At 39.0% G+C, this 27,940-nt stretch overlaps 1 protein-coding gene across 2 annotated transcripts; it reads left to right on the forward strand.

Moving 5' to 3' along the window:
- Positions 1–1,425: 1,425 nt before the first annotated feature.
- Positions 1,426–27,082, forward strand: LOC133306882 (proteinaceous RNase P 2-like). Of its 2 annotated transcripts, none has more exons than XM_061507258.1 (7): positions 1,426–1,518; positions 1,694–2,665; positions 2,793–2,894; positions 3,040–3,215; positions 5,245–5,365; positions 25,336–25,404; positions 26,352–27,082. In XM_061507258.1, exons 2-7 carry the CDS (start codon positions 1,697–1,699, stop codon positions 26,634–26,636), a joined length of 1,722 nt encoding a protein of 573 aa, XP_061363242.1. In that variant the 5' UTR covers positions 1,426–1,518; positions 1,694–1,696; the 3' UTR covers positions 26,637–27,082. The 2 variants fall into 2 exon arrangements, with proteins under 2 accessions (XP_061363242.1, XP_061363243.1); XM_061507259.1 differs by lacking the exon at positions 1,426–1,518 and adding an exon at positions 1,553–1,603.
- The last annotated feature ends 858 nt before the right edge of the window (positions 27,083–27,940 follow it).

Here is a 27,940-nt window from a genome sequence, read left to right on the forward strand (position 1 = left end):
TAAAAAGTACTTTTAAAATAAGGAAGTAGTAAAAGTTACTTTTAAAAAAAGGTGAACCAAACGACCTCTAAATCCTCTAGCCTTCATTCGCCTAGCAAGCAATTAAAGGCAAAGGAGGATCAAGGAGAAGAGTTCTCTGCTGCGACATTGGAGATAGCTGTGTGGACTATCATTAGAGGGCATCATCCTTTTGAAGCCTACAAGAGATCAGAATAAGGTAATTCTAAATCCTCTTGTGTTTCAATGAGCGTTTTCTTTCTAAATCACATGAGGGCATAGATTGTCTATGCATTCCGCTTTCAGAATTTTTTTTATTTTTCCCTCATGTAGGCATATCATTGTGCGACAATGATGGTGCTAAAGTTTTGAACTTTCAGGAGTATGGGTGCTAAACGAACCAGGGACCTTTGGCCTGGGTTTATAGTCTAAAATTGGTTGTTGGAACCGGACTTGGATTTGTATAAAAGCTCATTTAATAAAAAGGTCTCAGGCTCCAATTCAAAAGCCCGACCTTAGAGCCTCTCAGGCTGGCCTGGTATACTATCTTTTATTTTATATTTTTTATACTACTCATAATAGCCCTACTTCTCTCCTCAATGCATTTCACCCTATTTTATTGGTTAAACAGATTTTTTGAATGATTTTGATCTATATTATGCTGTTTGGATAAACATTAAATTTATGAATCTTTATGGAATTATTAGTGCTGTTGATCATATATTCTGTTTGAATACATTTTTGTTGTATTATTTTTTGTAAATAAGAAAGACCACATGTCGATAATTATATTCATAACAGATAACATGCTAGGCCAGACTGATACATTTAAATAAAACTTAACCTTTTAAGACCAAAGTCTGGCTTGCCTCGACCGTTAACACCCCTAGTTGGGAGAAGTTGAATAAGGAAAAATAAAGAGAGATTGCAATATTGGTGAGTAAAATGCCATAGGCTAGGTTTGAACAGACCATGACAACTAGGAATTAGGAATAATATTATAAAGCTATCAAGAGCCCAATCACTTATTGTTAAAATTAAGAGTATAAAGGAAAAAAGTAAAATATCTTTTAGGTTCTCAACAAAAGTCATGATGTCCATTTTAATTTCTTGGAAAAAAAAGTTGACTTATGATCCTTTTAAAATTCAAAATAATTTTAGATAGTCAAAATTGTGGTCTTTCTACAATTCAAAGCAGACCCACATTAATTCTTCAAAAGACTAATATAAGTTTATTTTGAATTTGAAAGGAGTTGACTTTTTTTTAAAATTAAATTAAATTTCGTAATTTTTGTTGAGACAAAAAAAACAAAAATACTTTACTCTGAGCAAAATAAGTAATACACCTTTGTAATAGCTACTTAATCCAAGAAAGATTATAAGAGGGGAATCCTTATTTTTTACAATCAGTTAAAGTAGAGGATCATTATTCATCTCAGTTCCTCGAACAGTGGTGGCTGATTATTTTATTCCATTTAGCTTACAGGTATTGTACAATCGACTCGACTGTAGCAAATATAGGTAGGTCAGGTGTATATGCATTTTGTTGAACCCTAATAATTAGAATTGAATGAAAGTTTCAGTTCCGCCAAGTGTTTGAACCCATGTAATTGTTTTAATTTTCCTGCGCTGCGCTAATAATATAAGGAGTAACAAACCCTTTTATTGTTTTTTTTTTTTTTTTTTTTATTTGCAGTTGATGCTTAGAGGAATAACCTGCATACCATACACGTGCTTGCTGTCAATGGATGCAGCAATTCGCTCAAACGCGACGAAGAAGAAAAAAACCAGTCAAACCCTTGAGAATAAGTTCCTATTCGAGCTTCATTCTTGCTCGAAGGCCAAAGATTTGTGTGGTGCGATCTCCCTTTATGATGCCGCTGTTTCGAACAACACTCGACTCAATCAGCACCACTTCAATGCCCTACTCTACCTCTGTTCCAATTCTGTCACCAACCCATTGCTAAAAGACTCTGCTTTGAAATTTGGGTTCCGCATATTTGATCACATGTCGTCCACCTTGGGCATCAATCTCAACGAGGCCTCTATTACCACGGTTGCGAGGCTCGCTGCGGCAAAAGGGGATGGCAATTATGCCTTCGAATTGGTGAAGAACATGGGCAAGTACAACGTTTCCCCAAGGTTGCGGACCTACGATCCAGCATTGTTCTGCTTCTGTGAGCTTCTTGATGGCGATAAGGCGTATGAAGTGGAGGAGCATATGAATGATGCGGGGTTGAGTTTGGAGGAAGCGGAGCTTGCTGCGCTTTTGAAGGTGAGCGTGAAGAATGGTAGAGCTGAGAGGGTCTACGAGTATTTGCACAAGCTTAGAAGCACTGTAAGATGCGTTACCGAATCGACTGCGCTGGTTATTGAAGAGTGGTTTCGTAGTAGCAAGGCATCTGAGGTTGGTGATATGAATTTGGATGCTGGAAGAGTTAAAGAAGGAATTTTGCGGAATGGAGGGGGGTGGCATGGTCAAGGATGGGTTGGACATGGGGATTGGATTGTATGTACAACTAGTGTTGATGTTGACGGACATTGTTCTTGTTGTCGTGAGCAATTGGTTTGTGTCGATATCGATGATGAGGAGACGGAGAAGTTTGCGCAGTCTATTGCTGCGTTGGCTATGGAACGAGAGGTCAAATCAAATTTTACTGAATTTCAGGTTACTGACTTATTATTCCTCTTTCTTCTGCAATATAATTTCAATGTGATGGGCATGTTATTCAAGTTATAATTAATAACTTGGTTTTGACACTTTCCTCATGTGTCCTCTTTTTGGCAACTACAAGGGCTGGCTTGAAACACATGCTTGCTATGAAGCTATAGTGGATGGAGCAAATGTTGGGCTCTACCAACAAAATTTTGCTGAAGGTGGATTTAGCATTTATCAGGTTATATGCCAAAGTCATATAGTCCCTTTTCCTTTACCTTTACTGTTAAATGAAGTTATGCAAGTTCTTGCTCTTGTATAATAAGTAAACTTTATTATTTGTACAAGTAATTGTGTTTACATTGTACAATTTTATAATTGTGCAGCTTGATGATGTTGTGAAAGAGCTGTACAATCAAAGTGGGAAAAAATGGCCGCTGGTTATCCTACACAACAAGCGTCTAAGAGGGCTAATGGAAAATCCTTCTGGTAGAAAACTGTTAGAGGAATGGATGAATAATGGTGTGCTCTATACATCTCCAAATGGATCCAATGATGATTGGTAAATTGCCAAATTAATGTTTTCATTTTAGGACGATAATATTGTTTCGTGAACTGTTTGACTGCTTCTTTACTTTAACTGCAAAAAAGACAATTTATTATTTGGTCCCCTTTAGAAAATTTAGCTTCAGTTGAGTTTTCGTATTTAGACATGCGTGTGGTCATTTGTTTTCATGTGGGTCTAAAACTCAAAAATAAAGTATGCAGTGTTAGAACTTGCGTTCATTGAGTCATTTATGTAATATTTTTTTATGGAAGATTAAATTCACATTTGATGTGCCATATATGATACCTTTTTTACATTAGACAGCTGAAGCTAATGGAAGGATTAAAGTGAACCCAAACTTGAATAACTGAGGAGGACTCAATGGAAGCTAACCTTTTTCAAGGACTAAAATGTGACCAGCGGTATCTTTTAAGCTTCAAATGATTAATATTCTTCATAAATATTTGCTCTTTAGACACTTTGATCAAATATCAGGTTGTAACTTTGTTTTGTATTTTTCAATCACTATTATGTACATTCACCTTTTACATTACTCCATTACAATGTTGTTAAACTCGGCTCGGTCATTGATTCAGTCGAGGTACTGGGTCATCATTGGCTCAACTAGTGGGTTACTGGTTGAACCGCATGACTCCGGTTAAGTATATGTAAATCTATAATTTATATGTAAAAAACATAAACATACTCAAATACCTATAAATAACATACCAGTTCCAAATATTCTAATATGAAAAACAATAAATCACACGTCTAATGAGTAGTGAGGCCTATTCCATAATCTAAATGTTGCTTCTATAGTTAAAACTTAATTATATATATATATAGATATATAGAGACACACACATATGGGATATGATTCTTTGATACCGATGTTAAACTTTGAAATTTGACACCAAATCATAACCGTTGATTTCCGCCAATCAACGGTTATCATTTTTTGGGAATTAATATTAATTAATAAGTTTGATTCCCAATAAATGATAACCGTTGATTGGCGAAAATCAACGGTTAGGATTTGATGTCAAATTTCAAAGTTTGAAACCGGTGTCAAAAGATCCTGTCCCTATATATATATATTAAAATATTTAAAAACTATGTGTCTGTTTGATTGTGTTCTAATTTTTTTGTTCTTAAAACCGTTTTGTAGAATAGTTATGGAAACAACTATTTTCTGTGCTTTTTTTTGTTTTGAAAGTTAAAAGTCAAAACACAACAAAAACAACTCAGATATGTTCTCTATATTTGATTCTAAAAACAAAAAAGCAGATACAATTTTTAAAACTATTTTTACAAAACAAGCCTTATCAAACGAGTTTTTTTGTTCTAAAAACCAAAAAACTATTTTTAGAAACAGTTTTCTAACGGGGGCCTATATTATTTTACTGAATTAAAAATTGAGATAAAAATTTCTCAGCATAAGTTATTATTATAAAATCACATTTTAATAAAATCAAATTCAAGCAAAATAAAGTTTACTTTTTTGTGTCTGCAAGAAAATTTTTGTGAGTATCTTAAGTTAGGTTTGGCCCATTGGGTTGAAAAAGGATTGAACCGACCCAAATATCCAAAACCCTAATATTCACATTTCACATTTCTATCCACTCTCAGTTCAATAAAAAACAATACCTGTCACTACTTCTCCCCCTTCCTCTTCGATGATTGATATGGACGTTATTGGTGCTGAGTGTTGGAGCTTCTTGAATCTTCCAAAGACAACCTAGTCGTAGAAACGTATGCCGAAATCCCCACCTTGTTCCCCAAAGCTCGTGCAATATCCAGAGTGTTTTTTTGAATTGACGGATCACCGGTTTTAGCAAAACCTGTTGAGTCGCATCGAGTCAAACCTGTTCACATCGGTTCATCTGCAAGTCCGATCCAATATGCTACTCGGACCGGTCACATGATTGATTTATCGGTTTTCGGGCTGAACCGGTGGTCTGGTCCCTGCTCCATTATATTGTCAACATACTTATCATTTTGGATCTTTTGTTTTATTCACTTATATTAATATTCTAAGTTACAGGTATTGGCTCTTTGCTGCTGTAAAACTCAAGTGCTTGCTTGTGACAAATGATGAAATGCGAGATCACATATTTGAACTCCTAGGAAGCAACTTTTTTAACCAGTGGAAAGAAAGACATCAAGTAAGTTATTTCTTATTTATGATTAGATTGCTTATTTTATCAATCATGAGTGAGTTAGTTGCTGCCTGTTCACAATTTCATATGCACCGATTCTTATATCTGAGCGTTTTTCTCATTAATTTAAGTTTACAATTTTTATCATATCCTTGCATGTCCTGTACCACAACTTGGTTACTCACCTACATTCTTTTTGAAATTGGTTTCTCTAGCATGAGTTTAGGAGTTTTTTATTTTCATGTTTTGAATGTGTGGCGTGCTCATTAAGTTATGTTGGATGTTGTAGAAAATCAGAATCCAAATTCAAATATTTTTCCGTTTTTATTTCCTATTAATTAGGAATAATTAAGATTAATTAGGATTGATTGTTTTTTATTTCCTATTAATTAGGATTAATTGTAATTGATTAGAATTAATTGTGATTAGGTTTGGTGAGTCATAGCTGAGTCATACTTAGCTATTTTTTCTTGTATAAATACTCCTCATTCCTCATGTAATTATTAAAATCAATATACTGAAAACCTTTTTCAATATGGTATCAGAGCTTGAGCCCTCACCGCCTCCCACTTTAAAGTGGAATTAAAATAAAAAAGCACAAAAAGGTAAACCAAAAATTGGGCCTGTGCAATTCCACGCTTCTAGCCCAATGGGCTCTTGTGTGAGGGAGCGTGTTGAGATAGATAGTCCCACATTGGTTGTATGTGCAACTAATGTGGAGTTTATAAGGCCTTGGGCACTCCCACCCTTTGAGCTAGCTTTTGGGGTGGTGTATCCCAAGGTTCTTTACATGGTATCAGAGCAGGTTGGTCCTGAGAAAACTCAGCCACCACAACCACCGTCAAACCGGCGGCACAACGCCGGAAAACTCAACCTCCAACCATTATTAAGGTTATTTTCCCTTCCTACAAAGTTCCAAGAGCAAAGTAAGGCTACCAATCACTGTAGAAGGCAAAATCTCAGCTTTCCACCGCCGTCAGCCACCGTCAGCCGCAGTCGAAAATTTTTTCCGGCGACATTTCCGGCCAAGATCCGCACCATTCGAAACAGAAGGAGCCGATCTACAAGTTTCAAGAAGGACCATCGGATTCTGCTGAGCCACGCGCCCCCACGCGCTAGAGAAAGGACAAAGCGTCTGCCCTACGCGTTACCACACGCAGCCATGTTGATTGAAAGTAAATTTCCATCCAGCAATGTTGCTCAACAAGGTATAGCGTTCCATGTTGATAATAGTAGTCGATGGATTCTTGATTCAGGGGCTTCAGATCATATGACAGGTAATGCAACCTTATTTTGTTCTTATACCCCTTACTATCAACAATCACGAATAAGAACAGCAGATGACAGCTTCTCTACTATTGCTGGAAAAGGATCCATTAAACTTTCTGAACACATTACTTTGAACTCAGTCCTTCATGTTCCCTCTCTTACCTGTAACCTTATCTCTATCAGCAAACTTACGTCTGAGTTACATTGTGTTGCCAAGTTTTCTGTCAATGCTTGTGTTTTCCAGGAACAGGACTCGGGGCTGATGATTGGCAGTGCTAGAGAGGAAGAAGGACTTTATTATTTAGAAAAAGATTCTTGTGAAGGAAAAAATTTTGTGAACCACTCGGTATGTTTGTCTGATGATTGTAATGATGTTTTGTTGTGGCATCGTCGGTTAGGACACCCAAATTTCATTTATCTTCAGAAGTTGTTCCCAAGCTTATTTATCAATAAAAATCCCAGTTCTTTTTCTTGTGATATTTGTCAGCTTGCAAAACATTCTCGTGTTTCTTATTTTCCTAGAGTCCATCATGATTCTTCTCCATTTACCTTGATTCATAGTGATATATGGGGTCCAGCCCGTGAAAAAAATATCTCTGGTGCTCGTTGGTTTATAACTTTCATAGATGATCACTCTAGGGTATGTTGGGTATACCTTCTAAAGGATAAGTCTGACGCTGCATCCATTTTTAAAAACTTTCTTGCTATGGTTCAAACTCAGTTCCAGACCTCTATCCAAATTCTTCGAACTGACAATGGTACTGAATATTTTAATTCTGTTCTTGGAAACTATCTCAGCCAGCATGGTATTCTTCATCAAAGTTCTTGTCCTAACACCCCTCAACAAAATGGGGTGGCTGAAAGAAAAAATAGACATCTCCTTGAAGTTGCTCGAGCTCTTATGTTTACCATGCATGTCCCTAAATATTTGTGGGGGAAGCTGTCTTGACTGCAGCATACCTCATCAATCGGATGCCTTCTCGTGTCCTAAATTTTCAATCTCCTTTATCTTGTCTTACCCACACCTTTCCTTCTTTTCGGGCTCATTCTTCCCTTCCTCCCAAGTTGTTTGGCTGTGTGGCTTTTGTACATGTTCCTTCCCATCAAAGGTCCAAGCTCGATCCTAAGTCCATTAAATGTGTCTTCATAGGATATCCTCCTAACCAAAAGGGTTACAAGTGTTACTCATCTTCACTTCGTAAGGTCTTTGTTTCTATGGATGTCACATTTGATGAGAGACAATCTTTTTTTCCTTCGACTTCTCTTCAGGGGGAGTCTATTGGGGTTGATGAAGATAAGTCTTGGAAACCAAATGATTCTGTTGTTTTGCCTTTGCTGTTGGAGACAGGGGGAGTCATTATGAAAAAGACAGGGGGAGTTAATGTGTCAGATAATGGAGATCTTCCCGGAAATGGGGAAAGTTTTACAGCAGGCGAGAATCACCTCAGGAGCCTCTAGACTGCCAGGATTCTGACTCGAGTCTTAGTTCCAGCAAGACTGATACAGCCAACCTAGATGTGCCTATTGCTCTCCGAAAAGGTACTAGATCTTGTACTGCTCATCCTATTTCTCATCATACCACATATGAAAAGTTGTTCCCAGGTTTTCGTGCTTTCAACACTATGTTAGACAGTAGAAAAATACCAAAAAATATCCAAGAAGCACTTGATGATCCAAAATGGAGGAATGCAATCTTTGAAGAAATGGATGCACTCAACAAAAATGGAACTTGGGAGTCTGTAGCATTACCCAGAGGAAAGAAAACAGTAGGTTGCAAGTTGGTGTTCACAATAAAGTTTAATGCAGATAACAACATCAACAAGTATAAGGCCATACTGGTTGCTAAGGGATTCACTCAAACACATGGGATAGACTATCAAGAGACATTTGTCCCTGTTGCCAAGCTTAACACTATCCGAGTTCTTTTATCACTTGCTGCAAATCTTGGTTGGCCCTTGCAACAATTAGATGTAAAGAATGCTTTCTTGAATGGTGATCTACATGAAGAAGTTTTTATGGATCCACCACCTGGTTTTGAAAAAGGAGACGATTCAGTATGCAAGTTGAAAAAGTGTCTCTATGGTCTTAAACAATCTCCTACAGAGTGGTTTGAGAAGTTTACTCAAGCTGTTAAGGGAAGAGGATTCCTCCAAGCTCAGACAGATCACACTTTATTTTTAAAACACTCTAATGGTGGTAAAATTGCTATTCTCATTGTTTATGTTGATGACATAATTGTCACAGGTAATGATTGTGAGGAGATAAGCTCTTTGAAGAAATGTTTAGCTAATCAGTTTGAACTGAAGGATCTTGGATCTCTCAAATATTTCCTAGGCATGGAAGTTGCTCGAAGTAAGGCAGGGATTTCTTTAACTCAGAAGAAATATATTCTAGACCTGTTACAAGAAACAGGAATGCTTGGGTGCAAGCCAGCAAAGACTCCAGTTGAACCCAATATTAAATTGGGAATCGAAGATGGGAAAGAAGTTGACAAAGAGCAGTATCAGAGATTGGTGGGGAAGTTGATCTACTTATCTCACACTCGGCCTGATATTGCATTTGCAGTTAGCACGGTTAGTCAATTCATGCATTCTCCTAAGGAAAAACACCTGAGTGCAGTTTATAGAATTCTGAAGTACCTCAAAAACACCCCTGGACGAGGATTGTTCTTTAAAAGGGGACACAAGAGTATGATTGAAATATATACAGATGCAGATTGGGCTGGCTCTGCATTGGACCGAAGATCCACTTCAGGATATTGCACCTATATTTGCGGAAATCTTGTGACCTGGAGAAGTAAGAAACAAACAGTTGTTGCCCGGAGCAGTGCAGAAGCAGAATTTCGGGCTCTAGCCCATGGTATTTGTGAAGGAATTTGGTTAAGAAGACTCCTTGAGGAATTGAAGATCTTTTTTTCCCTACCTGTCAGAGTGTATTGTGATAATAAGGCTGCTGTCAGTATTGCTCAAAATCTAGTTCACCATGACAGAACAAAACATGTGGAGGTTGATCACCACTTTATCAAAGAAAAAATAGATGATGGAAGTGTATGTATGGTGTATATTCTTACCAAAGAGCAGATTGTAGATATTCTCACTAAGGGCCTACACCGGCCAGCCTTTGAAGACTTGATTGGCAAGTTGGGAATGATCAATATTTACCTCCCAACTTGAGGGGGAGTGTAGAAAATCAGAATCCAAATTCAAATATTTTTCCGTTTTTATTTCCTATTAATTAGGAATAATTAAGATTAATTAGGATTGATTGTTTTTTATTTCCTATTAATTAGGATTAATTGTAATTGATTAGAATTAATTGTGATTAGGTTTAGTGAGTCATAGCTGAGTCATTCTTATGATTGTGATTAGGTTTGGTGAGTCATAGCTGAGTCATGCTTAGCTATTTTTTCTTGTATAAATACTCCTCATTCCTCATGTAATTATTAAAATCAATATACTGAAAACCTTTTTCAATAGATGTTTTATTTTTCTGGGAAATTGCGGTTTGTTTGTTCGCTTTTGTTTTGTTTTGTTTTTTTTTGTTTTTTTTTGGGGTTTGGGGGTTGGAGGATGTAGTTGGAGAAAAATGTTTTTTCAGGACATTCTCCAATATTTGACATATGAGTAGTTGTTTCCCATTGATAGAGTGATACAATCAACAAAAAAACACAAGAATTTGGGACAATAAAATTGAATAAAACTGGTATTGAAATGGAAGAGTATCTATTCCTATATTTCTATACTACAGATACAACAGAAATATAAAAGATGAACAGATTACAATGTGGAAAGAGGACAAAAGGATAAAGGACACCAAGCCAGAGCAATTTGAGAGGCCCTGGTTCTCTCCCAATTCCAACTATTCCCAAGATTCCCAATACCCTTAGAATGATGACCCACTTCTCTAAATAGAATCAGTTCCCCCCAATGTGATTCAATGTGACTCCCCACAACTAACCTCCCATGCTAACAACCTTTGCTGACTCAGCATTATTCAATATTCCCGTATTTCTCTTTATTTCGTACACTCTTCTAAACCGTTTGTTAAACCAGATCGTATCAATACCCTCCCCCCCCCCCCAAAAAAAATAAAAATAAATAAATTTAACTAGATTGTGGTCAAGGGGGAAATTGGGGAAATGCTGATCTATAACAAGAAAATCCTCCCACGTGTTCTCAAAAGATGGTAAGGATTTGCATTTGATTAACACTTCTATGCCTCCTTGTTTAGAGTTTCTCCATTGTAAAATGTCTTCTGGTTTTGTGTGCGGCTCCCACTTTTCTGTTAATACAGTAGTTAAAGATTGGGAATGAGTAATAGGAGAAACGACCTTCTTAAGTTAAGTTACGTGGAATAGCGGGTGAACCTTACAATCAGCCGGAAGTTCCAATTTATAAGCAACTCCACCAATCTTAGCCAAGACTTTATAAGGACCATAGTACCTAGAATTTAACTTCTCATTGAGTTTGCGAACCAACGATTTCAGCCTACAAGGCTCAAGATTTAATTATCTGCATTTTCATTCGAATTTGGGCTCTCATTAATTGCTGCTGCAGCTCATCAAGTATTAAATCTCTATCCTGCAATTGTTTCTCCACTTCATCAACTATTGTATGATACTGTTCAGCTCTAAGAAGTATTGGAGGTTCATGTCCGTAAAGAGCTCTATAAGGTGTCATACTTGTAGTTTCTTTGTAAGTGGTGTTATACCTAAACTCTGCCCATTGTAACCACTTAGGCTAGTCTTTTGGTTTGGGATGGAAGAAACATCTATAATGCTAAGGAATATGTTTCTGTTGACTTTTCTAATTTCTTAGCCACACAGGGTACTTTACACCACACTACCTGTCCTCACACTCCACAACAAAATGGAGTAGCTGAATGTAAGAATAGACATCTCATTGAGATTGCACAGACTCTTCTTATTCACATACATGTTCCTCTTCACTTATGGCCGATGCAGTCCTTGCTTCTTGTTTTCTCATCAACTGTATGCCTTCATCTGTGCTTAATAATGACATTCCTTATAACTTATTGTTTCCAGATGTTCCTCTCTATCCTCTATCCCCACATGTCTGTCTTTGGTTGTACCTGTTTTGTTCATGATCTCACTCCTGGTAAAGACAAGTTAACATCCAAAGCTTTTAAATGCATTTTTCTTGGTTATTCTCGTCTTCAAAAGGGTTATCGTTGTTACTCTTCCGATCTCAAGCGTTACTTAGTTTCCGCTGATGTCACCTTTCTTGATCAACAACCCTTTAATTTTATCCCATCTCAATTGTCACAGGTTGATCATGTTCTTCCTGTTCCGTTTCTTGACTTGTCTTTGCCAGCTGCAGTTGCTTCTATTCCAGATGAGCAACCTATTGCTTCAGTACCTGAGGACCGTCCATTTCTCACTTATCAGCGTCGTAAAACTGTGCCTTTTGTCGACTCGACTCCTGCTGACTCATTGCTCCCTGCTGTTGATTCTTCCCCTCCGAATCCTTCACCCGAGGCTCTTCCTATTGCTCAAAGAAAAGGTACACGTACTACTCGTCAGAGAAACCAAGGAAGAGATGAAGAAGAGAGAAGGAGTTTAGAGAGAGTTGAAGAGAGAGAGAATGAAAGAATCTCATATTTTCACTTGTGATTGTAAATGTTACACGTTAGCTCTTTATGGAGCCTTTGGATGCCATGTCACTAATTCTGTTTGAACAGAATTAGTTACATTCTAACTAATTCTAATTCTACTTGAGCTATTACAAATGTACCCTTAACTAATATTACACATATACCCCTAAGCTTTACTCTAATAGTCCCCCTCAAACTCAGGGTGGATGAAACAGAGAATGGAAGTCAACCACATATTACCATTGTTATATACGCCAGTCGATTCGCCTCTACTACATCCTCAATGGCTTTATGGTTTGCCTCTCTAACGGCATCCATCATAGCCTAGTTGGCCGCTCTGGTGGCCTCCTGATCGGCTTGTCTAGCCGCCTGCATCTCAGCTAATGCAGTCAGGATAGGATCAGGCTGACCCTCATTCGACTCCCAAGTTCTCCTAGAATGCGCCATAACTCTGCACATGTTACACAAAGGATGAGTTGATCAAGCCCATACGATGTGGTCACACAAGCATTATCATAGCAAGACCTAAAAGAAACTCACAAGACAACTTAGACTAACAAGGCATCTCAGGTTATTGCAATACATAAGGATATTTCCCTAGAAAGTTTTCTCTGATACCATAAAATGTAACACCTTGTGTATACCCGAATTGTTATCATATTACAGTATTAAGCGCAACTCAATTAAATGCGGAAGCTAAAATAAAATCAGTTATTAGACATGCCAGATTCACTTTTTCTTTATTAACATAGCAATATAAAATTCATTTATATCCTTATGTAATTCCAAACCACAAATAAAATCATGAGATATCTCAATATCATAAATAAATACTAAGTCATGAAGCTACATCGCGTAGTCATGACTAACGTCCATATCTCATGGCGTAACAAAATACATCTGTTCAACAATAACACAATAAATCAAAGGCATGGACAACCCTCATGCTCACAAACAAATAAAACATACATAGTTTGGTAAAAACATAACGTCATAATAATCATATCCATAATACTCTGAATAAAACATGCATCTCAAATAAACTCTACTCTGACCTTCTGCCTCGGGAGGCATCCATCTCATGGACATCTGTACCTGAAAATGTGCCCCACACGGGGTGAGATCTCTAAACAGAAATCTCAGTAAGCAAGGGTTCTCGAAGAGTTCCTCCGCCCCTAGCTCACTTCGGTATAACAGTTCAAATATAACAGTTCAATAGTAATAACATAATCACATGATGCAGCAACACACACACACACACACACACACACACATATATATATATATGTTAGAATATTAGATATGATATGATTAGATATGATTAGATATTATTGGATTCCGTCTTATCCGTAAATATTCTGATTGTATTAGGATTAGGTTTGAGCCTTTCACTTAAGCCCATTAGGGTCTCTATATATTGTAACTCTCTGACACAGATCAATATACAACATATTCTTTTACATTTAATTTGGTATCAGAGCTATTTCGTTCTGGGAACCCTCGCTTGCGCTTAGAAATCTTGTTCTTTGCTTTAAAACCTAAGCCTTAGAAGTCATCTTTTCTTTACCGTGCGTCCTTCCTGCAAGCCATCAAGGACTGTAAGTCCTCTCCAGTCATCTTCTGCACGTGTCCACATCCCCAAACAGTCACCGGAGCCACCATCAGCCACTGTTCAGGCTGCCGGAGTACTTTTTCGGCGAGATTTCAGTCTGGAACGAACGCGAACAGCACCCTCTCCTCCCGGCGACCTGCTCTGTGGAAGTCCGGCCACCATCGGAGTTGTCACGCGCTTTCACGCGCCTCCTGTCTTCTCTGCGCGTGGGCTTCACGCGCCACCTTCTGCCGGCGCGTGAGCACTATTCCGGCGGCTTTTTCCGGCCGGTCTTGGACAGAGAAGCTCGTCTTCTCCTCCTCTTTATGGATCTGTGGTTGGTTCTTTGTGGGTCTGACTTTTTGTGTGCACCTCTTCTTGATTGGTGATCAGGTTCGTTTCTCTTTATTCGGTTTATATCTTTGTGATTTAATACTATGGCAGCAAACTCTCCAATTCATTCGGAGGTCAATTCTCCATCTCCTCCTGTGAGAAATTCTCCCAATATCATCTCTACCAATATTGGGTCCATTACCTTTTCAAAATTGAAGGGATCTGTTAATTACAAGAACTGGCCCACTTCTGTTCGAGTTTGGTTCTTTGGACAAGGATATGGGAACCATCTCACGACTAAGTCTACTGATGTCCCTAAGGAGGACAAGTCTGATTGGGAAAAGATTGACAACCAGCTTCTGAGTATCCTCTGGCAATCCATTGATCCGATCGTCTTGGATATCTTTTATTCATTTCAAACTTGCACTGAAGTATGGGAGGAATCAAAAAACCTCTACACTAATGATGTTCAGCAACTCTATTTCATCATCTTTCAGTTTATGGAATTGAGCAAATCATCCGACATTCAGATGGAGACATATATTGGCAAGAGTGGCTCTTTGATGCAGGCATATTTGGATATGCTGCCTTACCCTACTGATGCTACTGCATATCGGAAACAGGTGGAACGTCTCTTTATGGTTGCCACACTTTCTGGCCTTCCCGAAGAATATGATAATGTCCGTGATACTATCTTGACTAGTGGGGAGCCTGATCTATCCATGACGTATCATCGTCTTCTGAATTTGAATAAGAAATCTGCTCCTGCATCGTCTTCTGCTGTTGATTCTATTGCTCTAGTTTCCCGTACTGATTTTCGCGGGAATATTGGAGGTGGACGTGGTCGTGGTAGAGGCCCAGAAGGCCGTGGCCCAGGAGGCCGTGGCCCAGGAGGTCCAGTCAGACGTGGTCAGCGACCTCGTCATTACTGTCAGCAACTTGGTCATTATGAGGAACGCTGCTACACAAAGTATCCTCACATGCGACCTTCTTTTGCTGCTAATATAGATCAATCGGATACTGCTTCAAATGGTACAGTCTCTCTCTCCTCTGAAGAATATGTAGCATTCCAGGCCCTTCTCAGGAAGTCCTCTCCTCAATCTCAGGCCTCCGCTTCAGAAACTGGTAATCCTGTTGCTTGTGTTTCTCATTCTGCATCACTTGGTCCTTGGATATTTGACTCAGGTGCTACTGATCACCTCTGTGGTAATAAGGAACTCTTTTCTTCCCTTACATATTCTGAAAATTTACCCTCTTTTACTCTTGTTGATGGAACTAAGGCCCCCGTTCATGGGATTGGACAAATCTGTCCAACCTCTTCATTGACCTTGACATCTGTCTATTACATTCCTCACATCCTTTATAATTTAATATCTGTTAGTAAATTGATCAATTCTCTTAATTGTATTGTCACATTCTCAAACCTTTCTGTTTCTGTGCAGGACCCGGGTACGGGGAAAATGATTGGAGTGGGCCGTGAGTCACGGGGTCTGTTCTACCTTGATGTGCCGAGTCCTTCAGTTGCTTGTTCTCTCACAGAATCTCCACAACTCATCCATAGTCGTCTCGGGCATCCTAGTCTTGCGAAATTGCAGAAGATGGTTTCTCTTTTATCCGGTCTTCAAACTTTAGATTGTCAGTCATGTCAGCAAGGAAAGCACATACGCTCCTCCTTTGCTAATCGAGTCAATAAGCGAGCTGATGCTCCTTTTTCAATTATTCATTCAGATGTTTGGGGTCCTAGTCGAAGTGTGTCTGTTTTAGGTTTTCGGTATTTTGTTACCTTTATTGATGATTTCTCCCGTTGTACTTGGATTTATTTAATGAAAAATCGTTCTGAGTTGTTTTCTATTTATCAAAAGTTTTCTGCTGAAATTCATACTCAATTTGGTGTTTCTATTCGTTTTTTACGTAGTGATAATGCTAAGGAATATGTTTCTGTTGACTTTTCTCATTTCTTAGCCCCACAGGGTACTTTACACCAAACCACTTGTCCTCACACTCCACAACAAAATGGAGTAGCTGAACGTAAGAATAGACATCTCATTGAGATTGCCAGGAGGGCGATGAGTCAGCAAGAGTCGAGTTGACAGGAGGCACAGTTTTGCGACGTTGATAGGTGAGAAGTGGACGGTCCTCAGGTATAGAAGCAATAGGTTGCTCATCTGGAATAGAAGCACCTGCAGCTGGCAAAGACAAGTCAAGAAAAAGGACAGGAAGTACATGATCAACCTGTGACATCTGAGATGGGATAGAATTAAAGGGTTGTTGATCAAGAAAAGTGACATCAGCAGAAACTAAGTAACGCTTAAGGTCGGGAGAATAACAACGATAACCCTTTTGAAGACGAGAATAACCAAGAAAGATACACTGAAAGGCTTTGGATGTTAACTTATCCTTACCAGGAGTGAGATCATGAACAAAACAAGTACAACCAAAGACATGTGGAGTTAGAGGATAAAGAGGAACATCTGGAAGCAATAGATTATGAGGAATGTCATTGTGGAGCACATATGAAGGCATGCGATTGATGAGAAAACAAGAGATGAGTACAACATCTGCCCAGAAGTGAAGGGGAACCTGCATATGAATAAGAAGGGTACAGGCAGTTTCAATGAGATGTCTGTTTTTACGTTCAGCCACCCTATTTTGTTGTGGAGTGTGAGGACAAGTAGTTTGATGTAAAGTACCTTGTGTGGCCAAGAAATTAGAAAAATCAATAGAAACATATTCCTTAGCATTATCACTACGTAGAATACGAATAGAAACACCAAATTGAGTATGGATCTCAGTAGAAAACTTTTTATAAATGGAAAATAACTCAGAACGATTTTTCATTAAATAGGTCCAAGTGCAACGGGAAAAATCATCAATAAAGGTAACGAAATACCGAAAACCTAAGACAGACAAGGTACAACTTGGACCCCAGATATCTGAATAAACAAGAGAGAAAGGGGCATCAACTCGTTTATTGACTCGACTGGCAAAAGAGGAGCGTCCCCTTGTTGACATGACACACAATCTAAAGACTGAAGACCGGACAAAAGAGGAACCATTTTCTGCAACTTTGAAAGACTTGGATGACCAAGGCGACTGTGGATAAGTTGTGGAGATTCTGTGAGAGAGCATGCTACTGAAGGACGAGGCACATCCAGATAATAAAGCCCCCGTGACTCACGACCCACTCCAATCATTTTCCCCGTACCCGAATCCTGCACAGAAACAGAATGGTTAGAGTAAGTAATGGTGCAAGTGAGGGAGTGGATCAACTTACTAATAGAAATTAAGTTATAAGGGATGCCGGGAATATAATAGACAGATGTCAGGGCCAAGGTAGAGGTCGGACGAGCTTGTCCAATCCCACGAACTGGGGCTTTGGTTCCATCCGCAAGGGTAAAAGATGGTAAATGATCAGAATAAGTAAGAGATATAAAGAGTTCCTTATGACCACAGAGATGATCGGTAGCACCGGAGTCAAATATCCAAGTGCCAAGTGATGTAGAATGAGAAACACAAGCAACGGGATTACCAGTATAAGGCTGAGACTGAGGAGAAGCCTTCCTGAGAGGGGTTTGGAGTGCAGGATAGTCCGAACCTGAACCAAATGATGCATTGTCTGACTGAGCTATATTTGCAACAATAGAAGGAGAGTTAACCTCCGAGAGATCAGGAGATGTTGCTGCTATTTAAAGATAAAAAGCCGTAAACGAAGGCAAACGATATCCAATCAAGGAGAACCACGCGTCTAAAGTCAGACCCACAGAGAAACAATCACAGATCCAGAAAGGGGAGGAGAAGGCAAGCTTCTCTGTCTAAGACCGGCCGGAAAAAGCCGCCGGAGTAGTGCACACGCGCCGGTAGAAGGTGGCGCGTGAGACCCACGAGCAGAGGAGGTGGGCGGCGCGTGAGGGATGCGTTGGTGACCGGACCTCCACAGACTTGATCGCCGGGAGGAGACGGTCCTGATCGCGTGACGTCTGGTTTGAAAAGTCGCCGGAAAAACGTCTCCGGTGGCCTAAACAGTGGTCCTAGTGGCGGACGGTGGTTCCGGTGGCCGTCGACGGTGCTGACCCGTTTGGAAAATTACTCAGAAGCTATTTACAGCCCTAGATGGCTTGCCGGAAGGACGCACGACAAAGAAAGAGGACTCATAAGCAGTGGGCTTAGGTTTTAAAGCAAAAACAAGATTTCTAAGCGAAAGCGAGGGTCCTCAGAACAAAAGAGCTCTGATACCAACTTGAATATAAAATAATATGTTGTGTATAGATCCAATTTAGAGGGTTACAATATATAGAGACTCTAATGGGCTTAAGTGAAAGGCCCAGACCTAATACAAACCTAATATAATCAGAATTAATTACAGACTAATCATAATAATTACAGACTAATCATATCTAATCATATTTAATATATTCTAACAGATCCTAATGTTAAGTTATTGCCCAGACAGGGGGAGCCGTTATCTGATCCTGGACGTTATCGAAGGCTGATTGGGAAGCTCAATTATCTTACTTTGACTAGGCCAGATATTTCTTTCGCTGTCAGTACGGCTAGTCAGTTCCTTGATTCCCCTTGTGATTCACATTGGGATGCTGCTGTGAGGATCCTCCGATACATCCAAGGAGCACCAGGAAAATGTTTGTTGTATTTGGATCAGGGAAATACAGAAATTTGTGGTTACTCAGATGCCGATTGGGCAGGATCACCCTCGGACAAACGCTTTACTTCTGGTTATTGTGTCTTCTTCGGAGGAAACTTAATCTCATGGAAAAGCAAGAAACAACCAGTTGTTTCCCGATCTAGTGCAGAAGCTGAGTATCGTGCAATGGGAAATACTACCTGTGAGTTGATCTGGTTAAAGCAGTTGGTTCAGGAGCTTCATCTTTGTGAACAGAAACAATCCATGACACTCATCTGTGATAATCAAGCTGCGCTACATATATCCTCTAATCCTGTTTTTCATGAGAGGACCAAACATATAGAGATTGATTGTCACTTCATTCGGGAAAAGATTCAGTCAGGAGAAATCAAGACAGCTTTTGTCAACTCGTCTAATCAACTAGCAGATGTTTTCACTAAATCTCTTAGAGGTCCTCGGGTTGAATACATTTGTAACAAGCTTGGTGCTCATAATATATACGCACCAGCTTGAGGGGGAGTGTTAGAATATTAGATATGATATGAGTAGATATGATTAGATATTATTAGATATGATTGGATTCCGTCTTATCCGTAAATATTCTGATTGTATTAGGATTAGGTTTGGGCCTTTCACTTAAGCCCATTAGGGTCTCTATATATTGTAACTCTCTGACACAGATCAATATACAACATATTCTTTTACATTTAATTATATATATCATGCATGTGTGCTAACAAGTCTACTGGCCAGAAAACGCATGGTTTACGCACTTCTGCTACACGCATAAGAAGCATAAGGCATCTACCTTATATCCACACTCAGGGATTGCCATCTTGTGCAGCTCCACACTACACTCAGGGGTTACCATCTTGTGTGTAATATACCACATAGCATACATATATAGGAGTGCATCGTTTCATCATCTCAAATAACAGATAAGCACATATACCATATAAAACTACCATCCCCCTCTTGGAGTATGGTGGAACAAATGGGGATTAACCCTGAGAACACGAAACTTACGTGTCAAGTAGTATAATCAAGCTCAAAATCCGAACAGCAGCTCATAGATCACAAAACAGCAGGATCAAGGTCTGCTCATAACATAATTATCATCAACACTTAGCACAAACTGTCTTTGCCATTTTTGAAACTGCAGTAGCAACTCTTTACCAAATATTCTAAGATTTTAATATGTTAAACTAGACATCTCCAGCTTTCCAACGACATATTTTATGTCTCAATCGGAGTTGTGTAACTCCAGTTATAATTTTTGCAAAGTGACTGCTGCAAACTGAATTTTCAGCAACCAAGTCGCTACTTAAAACTAACAGTATGATCAAACCACTTATCAAATGGCTATGAAATTTTACAGGGTTGTAGCCTTATGTGTTAGCTTCAAATAGGTTCAAACCTCACTCAATTTGGAGCTCTGTAGCTCGAGATATCGCGATTTTACCAAACTAGTGCGTTACTGTCACATTTGCACTAGGTAATCGATTACCATGTATGGTAATCGATTACCACTCAGTGGTAATCGATTACCACCTGTGCAGAAACGCGAAAATGCATATTTTTCTGCATAATTCGAGCTCTACTAGCCTCCCAAGGCTCCCACCTTTGATTTATCCCCAAGCAGAAGTTCAAACTACCATATTACACTTAAATTAACAACCTTTTACTTGAATCATCAAAGTTTTCCTTTTTAAAAGACTCAAAACAAGCTTTGTTCATGAATTTACAAAGGAAATGGTGAAGGGTTACCTAAGAGACTTTGAAGACAGAAAAATGGGGGAAATTTGAGGACTTTGAAGGTGCTCCAAGCTACTGACTTGGTGGTGCATGAAAATCTCACTCCAAGGTAGGTTGTTTCTTCACAAAGGTTGGTTCTTGGAGCTTACAAGGAGGTATCCATGGCTCATACACTAAGAACACCAAAGTCAGCCCTTCCTCAATGCAAACAGAAGCTAAAACCCTTAACACATAAGCTTTTTCTCACAAGACTCAAGTTCTACAAGAGGTGATGATGGTTTAATGGGATAAGCTTTTTCCACCAAACTTAATATTCTGAATCTAGACATTTTTCTAGGAATTATCATATTTTTCTTATAATTTTTCGCAATACTTTATCGGTACGCGTTTTATACATAGCCGATATTAGTTTGGACATCTCCACTCATTATTATTACTCCAAACTTGATATCTTAGACCTAGATATTTTTCTAGGAATATTTGTATTTTTATTATAATTTTTCGGGATACTTCGTAGGTACGCATTTATACTGTGAAGCGGAACCGGTATTCACACTTTTTATCAGAAAAGCGATTTAAGCATTATTTGATCTTCTCGAATAATTATTCTAATCTTTCTATATTTATCCAAAGTCAATTATGGAAATCTTTCTTAAATTCTTAATTAAATTACTTAAATTCTTAATTTAAGGTTCTTACACTTACCACTTCCTTCAGGAACACAGCAACAATGTCCTTGGCTGAATAAGGATGACTGACTGCATGAAGTGGGCATACTTGGATAATCTGTCTACAACTACAATATGGTGTCCACCCCACACCCACTAACAAAGTCCATTGAAATGTCTGCCCAAACCTGAGTGGGAATAGGTGAGGGTTGTAAAAGATCTAAGAGTACAAGGTTTTGCACCTTATTTTCCTGACAGATATAGTAGCCAGCAATGTAGTCCTTGATTTGTTGCATTCCCTCCCAAAAAACTAGTCTTGCAACTCTCTTAAAAGTCTGAAGGAAATCAGAATGGCCTCCCACTTGTGAGTCATGAAACTCTAAGAATGGAAGGAATTAGGCTGGACTGCCTAGGCAACATCAATCTGCCATTGAACAACAAATGTCCCCCACAAATTGTGAACCCCTCATCTCTGAGCTCTTTAATCACCGGAATTGGAAACTTGTACGAAATTATACTCTTGTTCAGAGCCCTGTAGTCTACACATACACACACACACACACACCAGCTACCATCTTTCTTTTTTACTAAAATTGCAAGACTAGCATAGGAGCTAATGCTTTTCCTAATCATATTGTTATTCAACAGTTGAGAAACTAGCTTCTCGATCTCAGACTTTTGATTATATGGACACTTGTATGGCATGTAATCAGGCACATTGCTACCTGGCTTAAGTGAGATAGCACGATCCAGATCCTTCTTTGGTGGAAGGTCAGACTGTGTCTTGAATAGATCCTCAAACTCTACCAACGGCTGCTCCAAGTCTCCCCCGCAGCACTCCGGTTTCAAAGGTTCTCTATATTTGCAAATGGACCATGTATCCTTCCCCTTTATTCTATAATGCTTTAGCCACTGACTTTAAGGATGCTTTTGCTTTGGATAGAGAAGGTTCTCCCTCTTCATACTTAAGGGTAATTTCTTTGAAATTGGGTTTTATGTCTCCTAATTCCTGTAACCAGTCCATACCCAAAGCTATGTTTGCCCCACCAAGCTCAAACAGTTGCAAATCTTGCTGGATTATGTGTCCTTGTAAGCGGATTGTCACCCCCTTGCAAATTCCTTGACATGCAATTCGATGACCGTCCCCCACCTCAACTTGGTATATTGGGGTTTCTTCCTTGTTTTGCCCTAACCTCTTAGTTACCCCTGTTACCACGAAATTATGGGAAGCTCCACAGTCAATCAAAATCACCACCAGCTCTCTGTTGACCTTCCCCCACAATTTTGTTGTTTGGCTTGAAGAGAGCCATAAGAGGCTATGCATGGACAACTGTAATGTAGCGCCTTCTTTGTTTATTCCTGCATCAGTCCTCGTATTTGGTTGCTGGTTTACTGGGTTTCAATGGCTCACCGTCTTCTTTGTCATCTTCGTCCATGAGAAGTAAGTGAAGTTGCTGGACCTTGCATTTATTGCTCAAATTCCACTTCTTTTCACACTTAAAGCATAAATCCTTTCGCATCCGCTCCTGGAACTCTGCCTTTGATAGTCGACGACCATGGGCAGCTTGATTTGCCGCTGTTTTCTCTGCAAAAAAGGCCTTGTCACCGGTGTTTGAGGACCCCGCAATGTTGCCATTGCCTTGCACAAAAACTCTAGAAGTGGCTGTCGTTTGGCTCTTAGGGTTGGAACTACCCTTTTGTGAATTATTTTGTGGGTTGAGAGTCTGACCCACTTTTGGACAAATGGGTCGCTCCAACTCCAACCCATTTATTTTGGGTCATTTTGTGAGACCCACTATAGCACCCAACCCGAACATCCCTTCCTTCATCCATAGTGCATTTCTTCGTTCCAACTTTAGTGTGAGTTTCATCATGTCTGACAACCTCAACGTAGGACTCATTAGAAGCTCCTTCGAGACTAGGCCTCAACCCATTGAGCCACGCACCCTTCAACAACTCATCGTCCTTGTTTTATAAAGTTCCCACCACTCTTTCGAATTCCACCTTATAGTCAGAGACACTCCCATTTTGGTGCAGAGCATATAATGGACCATGTGAATTATCAAGCATGTCAGGTTGGAAGCGAATAAGGAGTTCCTTGCGAAATTGGACCCAAGTAGCTTGAGGAGTATCCAATACCCACCATTGGTACCAATTTAAGGCTTCCCCTCCAAAAACACCATAATCGAAGGGGCTTTCTCCTCCTCTCTGTGTGATTCACCAGAAAGTAGTGCTCTACTCTACTAAGCCACATGAATGCATTCTCACCAGAAAATGTTGGGATCTCTTCAGCAACTCACCGTCCTTGTATCATAAGTTCCTACCACTCTCTCGAATTCCACCCTATAGTCAGAGACACTCCCATCCTGGCGCAGAGCATATAATGGACCATATGAATTATCAAGCATGTCAGGTTGGAAGTGACTAAGGAGTTCCTTGCGAAATTGGACCCAAGTAGCTTGAGGAGTATCCAATACCCACCATTGGTACCAATTTAAGGCTTCCCCCCTCCAAAAACACCATAATTGAAGGTACTTTCTCCTCTTCTTCTGTATGATTCACCAGAAAGTAGCGCTCTACTCTACTAAGCCACATGAATGCATTCTCACCAAAAATTGTTGGGATCTCCAATTTCCTAGTTCCAACTTCTGCTCGATAGTGCCTTCGATTGTCCAATCGATTCCTAAGATTCGTCATCTCTTCTTCCTCCATTTCATCTTTGGTCTAATCTATTCTGCAACTGATGGATGCTTGCTGCTAAGACTTCCAACTTGCGCAAGATTTCGTTCTATCTTGCTTCTGTGGCATTCAACCTCTGTATAATCTTCGGTCGTCCTTACAAAAGGATAAAGAACACCAAGCCAGAGCAATTTGAGAAGCCCTAGTTTTTTTTTCCAATTCCAATATTTTCAAGATTCTCAATACCCTTAGAATGATGACCCACTTCTCTAAATAGAATCAGCTCCCCCAAACGTGATTCAATGCCATCCAATGTGACTCCCCACAACTAACCTCCCATGCTAATTGTTAGAGAATAATATAAATCATTAAAAAAAGGCCCTCATTCAATAGCTTAAACTTTTGGGTTGAATTGGTTCTTTACATGGTATCAGAGCCTTGGTGTCACGGGTTTGATCGTCACTCCCCCAACTTTCTCTTGTGGAATTTCTTAGCACAGGTAGGTGGGCCTGTGCATTATCCACCCTTTATACCCAGTGGGCTCTTGTGTGAGGGGGCATGTTAGAGAAGTATATAAACCATTGATGGGCTTTCACTTAAAAGCTTTAGCTTTTGGGTTGAATTGGTTCTTTACATGGTATCAGAGCCTCAGTGATCATGAGGTCACGAGTTCAATCCTCACCGTCCCCCCACTTTCTAGTGGAATTAAATAAACACAAGGTAAATAAAAAATTGGCCTATGCAATATCCACACTTGAGGGGGTGTATTAGAAAATAATATAAATCATTAAAAAAAAGGCCCTCACCCAATTGCTTAAGTTTTTGGGTTGAATAAAATGTTGGGATCTCCAATTTCCTAGTTCCAACTTCTGCTCGATAGTGTCTTCGATCATTTTGTTCAATCGATTCCTAAGATTTGTCATCTCTTCTTCCCTCCGTTTCGTCTTTGGTCTAGTCTATTCTGCAACTGATGGATGCTTGCTGCTAAGACATCCAACCTGCGCAAGATTTCGTTCTGTCTTGCTTCTGTGGCATTCAACCTCTGTAAAATCTCCATTCGTCCTTACAAAAGGATAAAGAACACCAAGCTAGAGCAATTTGAGAGGCCCTGGTTTTTTTTCCAATTACAACTATTCCCAAGATTCCCAATACCCTTAGAATGACCCACTTCTCTAAATAGAATCAGCTCCCCCAAACGTGATTCAATGTCATCAAATGTGACTCCCCTCAACTAACCTCCCATGCTAACAACCTTTGATGACTCGACATTATTCAATATTCCCCTATTTCTTTTTCTTTCGTACACCTTTCTAAACTGTTTGCTGGACCAGATCGTATCATAGAGCCTTTGAAGTTTATCTACATGTTCAAGATCTTTATGACGTGCCCTTACTTTTATAATAAGTTAATTTGTTTTCTTTATCTACAGGTTCACTACACTTTTGTTAAAGGAAACCTAAAACTTCAGATGCCACCATCGTATTCATTGGTTATGCAGGTAATTTTTTGCACGTACCATGACATTTGCTTGGAGCTGTCATTCTACTGTTCTTACCAAGAATGTGCTTGTGTTTTGTGCACTATGACAATCTACTGTTTTGATCCTTTGGTGTTTGAGGGGAGATTTGTATTGTCATTCGATCACGTGATCCATAAGCATATTAAATTTCTTACCTCATGTTCATGTAGTTTATGTAAAAAACTTTAGTTCTCACACTTTCAAGCATCAGGGCATATTATTGTTTTTGTGACGATGATTGTACTTTTTTCCTACAATTGTTTTTGTTGGCGCAGAGACAGATAACTTTTTCTTAATTAGACTTAAATTTTGGCATTTTGTGAAAATAGGAATGCTTATATTTATAGGTTAAGTTTGTATTTCACTTTGTCCATTTGTAATGGTAAATTTTCATTGTTTTTGGGGTATTGTGGTTGATACGTAGATAGGTAACAATGGAATATCCTTGGTATTGTTTTGTGCATGGTTAGATGTCTGGGCATGATATATATGGTTTATTTACTTGGGCCTGAGTTAACCATAGATATCTCCGATGCCCCTTTTCCAACTCAAATGACTAGTGTGTGTGGCCATGTGTTGCCTACCAAACTTTTAGGAATTTCAAGGTGCTTGAGCACAAATTTTTTACCTTTTGTCAATGAATTGCCAATTTTACCTTTAAACAATTTCATACCACAAAAATCTTATATCAACATAATACTGCAGAAATTAGTAAAGAGCATATTTAGAAATTCAAGTTGGACATCCAAGATTGTTTAAAGTGCAACCAAATAAGACGACAAGAGCATTATTAGCATTACATGTGCCTTGGCTTCTAAGAAGTTCGTATACTACGCCTAACTATTATCGAACCTAAAACTATTTTGTTTCTAGAGTTGTTTCTATATTCTATTCTTGTACAAAATATGAAAACGTTTGTGTTTCAGGAATCGGAAAAAGGATCATGGCATGTGCCTTTAGCATCAGGCATTAGCTGTGAGTCTTCGAGATCTTGGCTCTGCATTACCCGGCCAAGTGCTCTTGATTCTGTTGCTACTGTTTCTAATGGTGTGGATACTTCTGAAAATAGTCAATTCTTCCATCATTGTGACTCAATAGATCCCCACTTGCCAGAGAGATTCGCAAATGAAGTTTGTAGTTTGGATTCCCAAGTTGATGAGAATAATACTACTTCCTTGATTGGTAAAAGAAAAGAGAGGTCTCCTCCTTGATGATAAATCTTCCACCTGTGCTTGCGTTTGATTGCTTAAGGGTTGCTGGTGGCTATAAAGATGGTTCACTAGATGAACAGCTGCTACTTCTCCAGTGTGGTTATTGAGCTTCTAAACTTCCAATTAATTTAAACCAATTAAAACGAGCCTCTTCCCCCCCACCCCCCCTGCCAATAGACCACAAAGAAAGTAATTTGTATATTGTTTAATTTAATCTCATTTTGTTATAATTATACAAGTGGTTGTTGATGTGGGGATTTCAGTCGTGGTTGCAAGGTGGTGGTTGTTTTTATTGATAGCCTCGTTAGTGGCTGATACTATACATAATATTCCCCTGTACCCTTTTCGCTTTTGTAAACTTACTTGTGCTGCCCTTTATGGTCTTCGCCTTCCAAACTTAAGTATACGTGTAGTTAGACGAGCTTTGTAATTGCTTAATCTTTTATTGCAGCCGTGATTTTGTTTTCACCAGCATTCTCTAATTGAGGTTAGTAATTTTTTTCCGTTAAATTATTCTGTGATATCTAATTTTGAGGTCCTCATGTATAATTTTATCTAAGCATTCTTACCCTTATTGCGAACGTTAAAATTATTAAATACTATCATTTGTACTGTTGGAGTGTGCGATATATAAGTGGGCTGACTTGGATTGTGTTCTACACAAAAACTTACGAGTTGATGCGTGGAGAAGGATTTATTCGATGTCATATTGGATAAAGTAAATTACTAGTATATTTTCATTTTATTTGACAATCATAAGATTTTGGCAGCCTCTTGATCAATTTCCTTTCGTTAGAGTGGAAAAGTTTTTCAATAATGTTTAATCTCTTCCAAAATCTCATTTTTCAGATTTGCTTCTTTAAATCTACAATTCTCGAGGAAAATATCTCGTGCTATGGCAACTACCTTCCATAGAAGAATCTAAATCTTCATCTCAGTTATATTGCAATAAGGGTAGTAAGTCCTGAACGACGTCATCTTAGTCGATTCAGTCACATTTGGTGCTAGTCTACTATGAGTCCGTTTGGATGGACTTTTCTCTCTTTCTAAAAATGATTTTTTCAAGAAAAAGTAGTTTTTAGAGGAAGTATTTGCTTCTTGGCCATGCTTGTTCAAATCATGCATCACTTCGTGTGTGACTTGTGCAAAAATCAATGTGCATATGCCACAAGTTGCACACTCTCCTTGCATGCATGCTGAGGTAGGCACAATTTGACTTTTTGCATAAGTCGTGTATAGGATGATACACAACTTGAACGCCCAATGTCAAGATGCACATCTTCATATTAAATTAGTAAATTATT

The sequence above is a fragment of the Gastrolobium bilobum genome, unplaced genomic scaffold (assembly GCF_033153095.1).
Source record: "Gastrolobium bilobum isolate Gb01-03AN ecotype WA unplaced genomic scaffold, APGP_CSIRO_Gbil_v1 utg12082, whole genome shotgun sequence".
In the NCBI taxonomy this organism is placed as follows: domain Eukaryota; kingdom Viridiplantae; phylum Streptophyta; class Magnoliopsida; order Fabales; family Fabaceae; genus Gastrolobium; species Gastrolobium bilobum.

Excerpts from the sequence above, each read along its gene's own strand:
- LOC133306882 (XM_061507258.1), top strand. The coding sequence starts at position 1,697 with ATGCTTAGAGGAATAACCTGCATACCATACACGTGCTTGCTGTCAATG. Across the intron at positions 2,666-2,792 it reads CAAATTTTACTGAATTTCAG|GGCTGGCTTGAAACACATGC; the intron begins GTTACTGACTTA and ends GGCAACTACAAG. Across the intron at positions 2,895-3,039 it reads GTGGATTTAGCATTTATCAG|CTTGATGATGTTGTGAAAGA; the intron begins GTTATATGCCAA and ends ATAATTGTGCAG.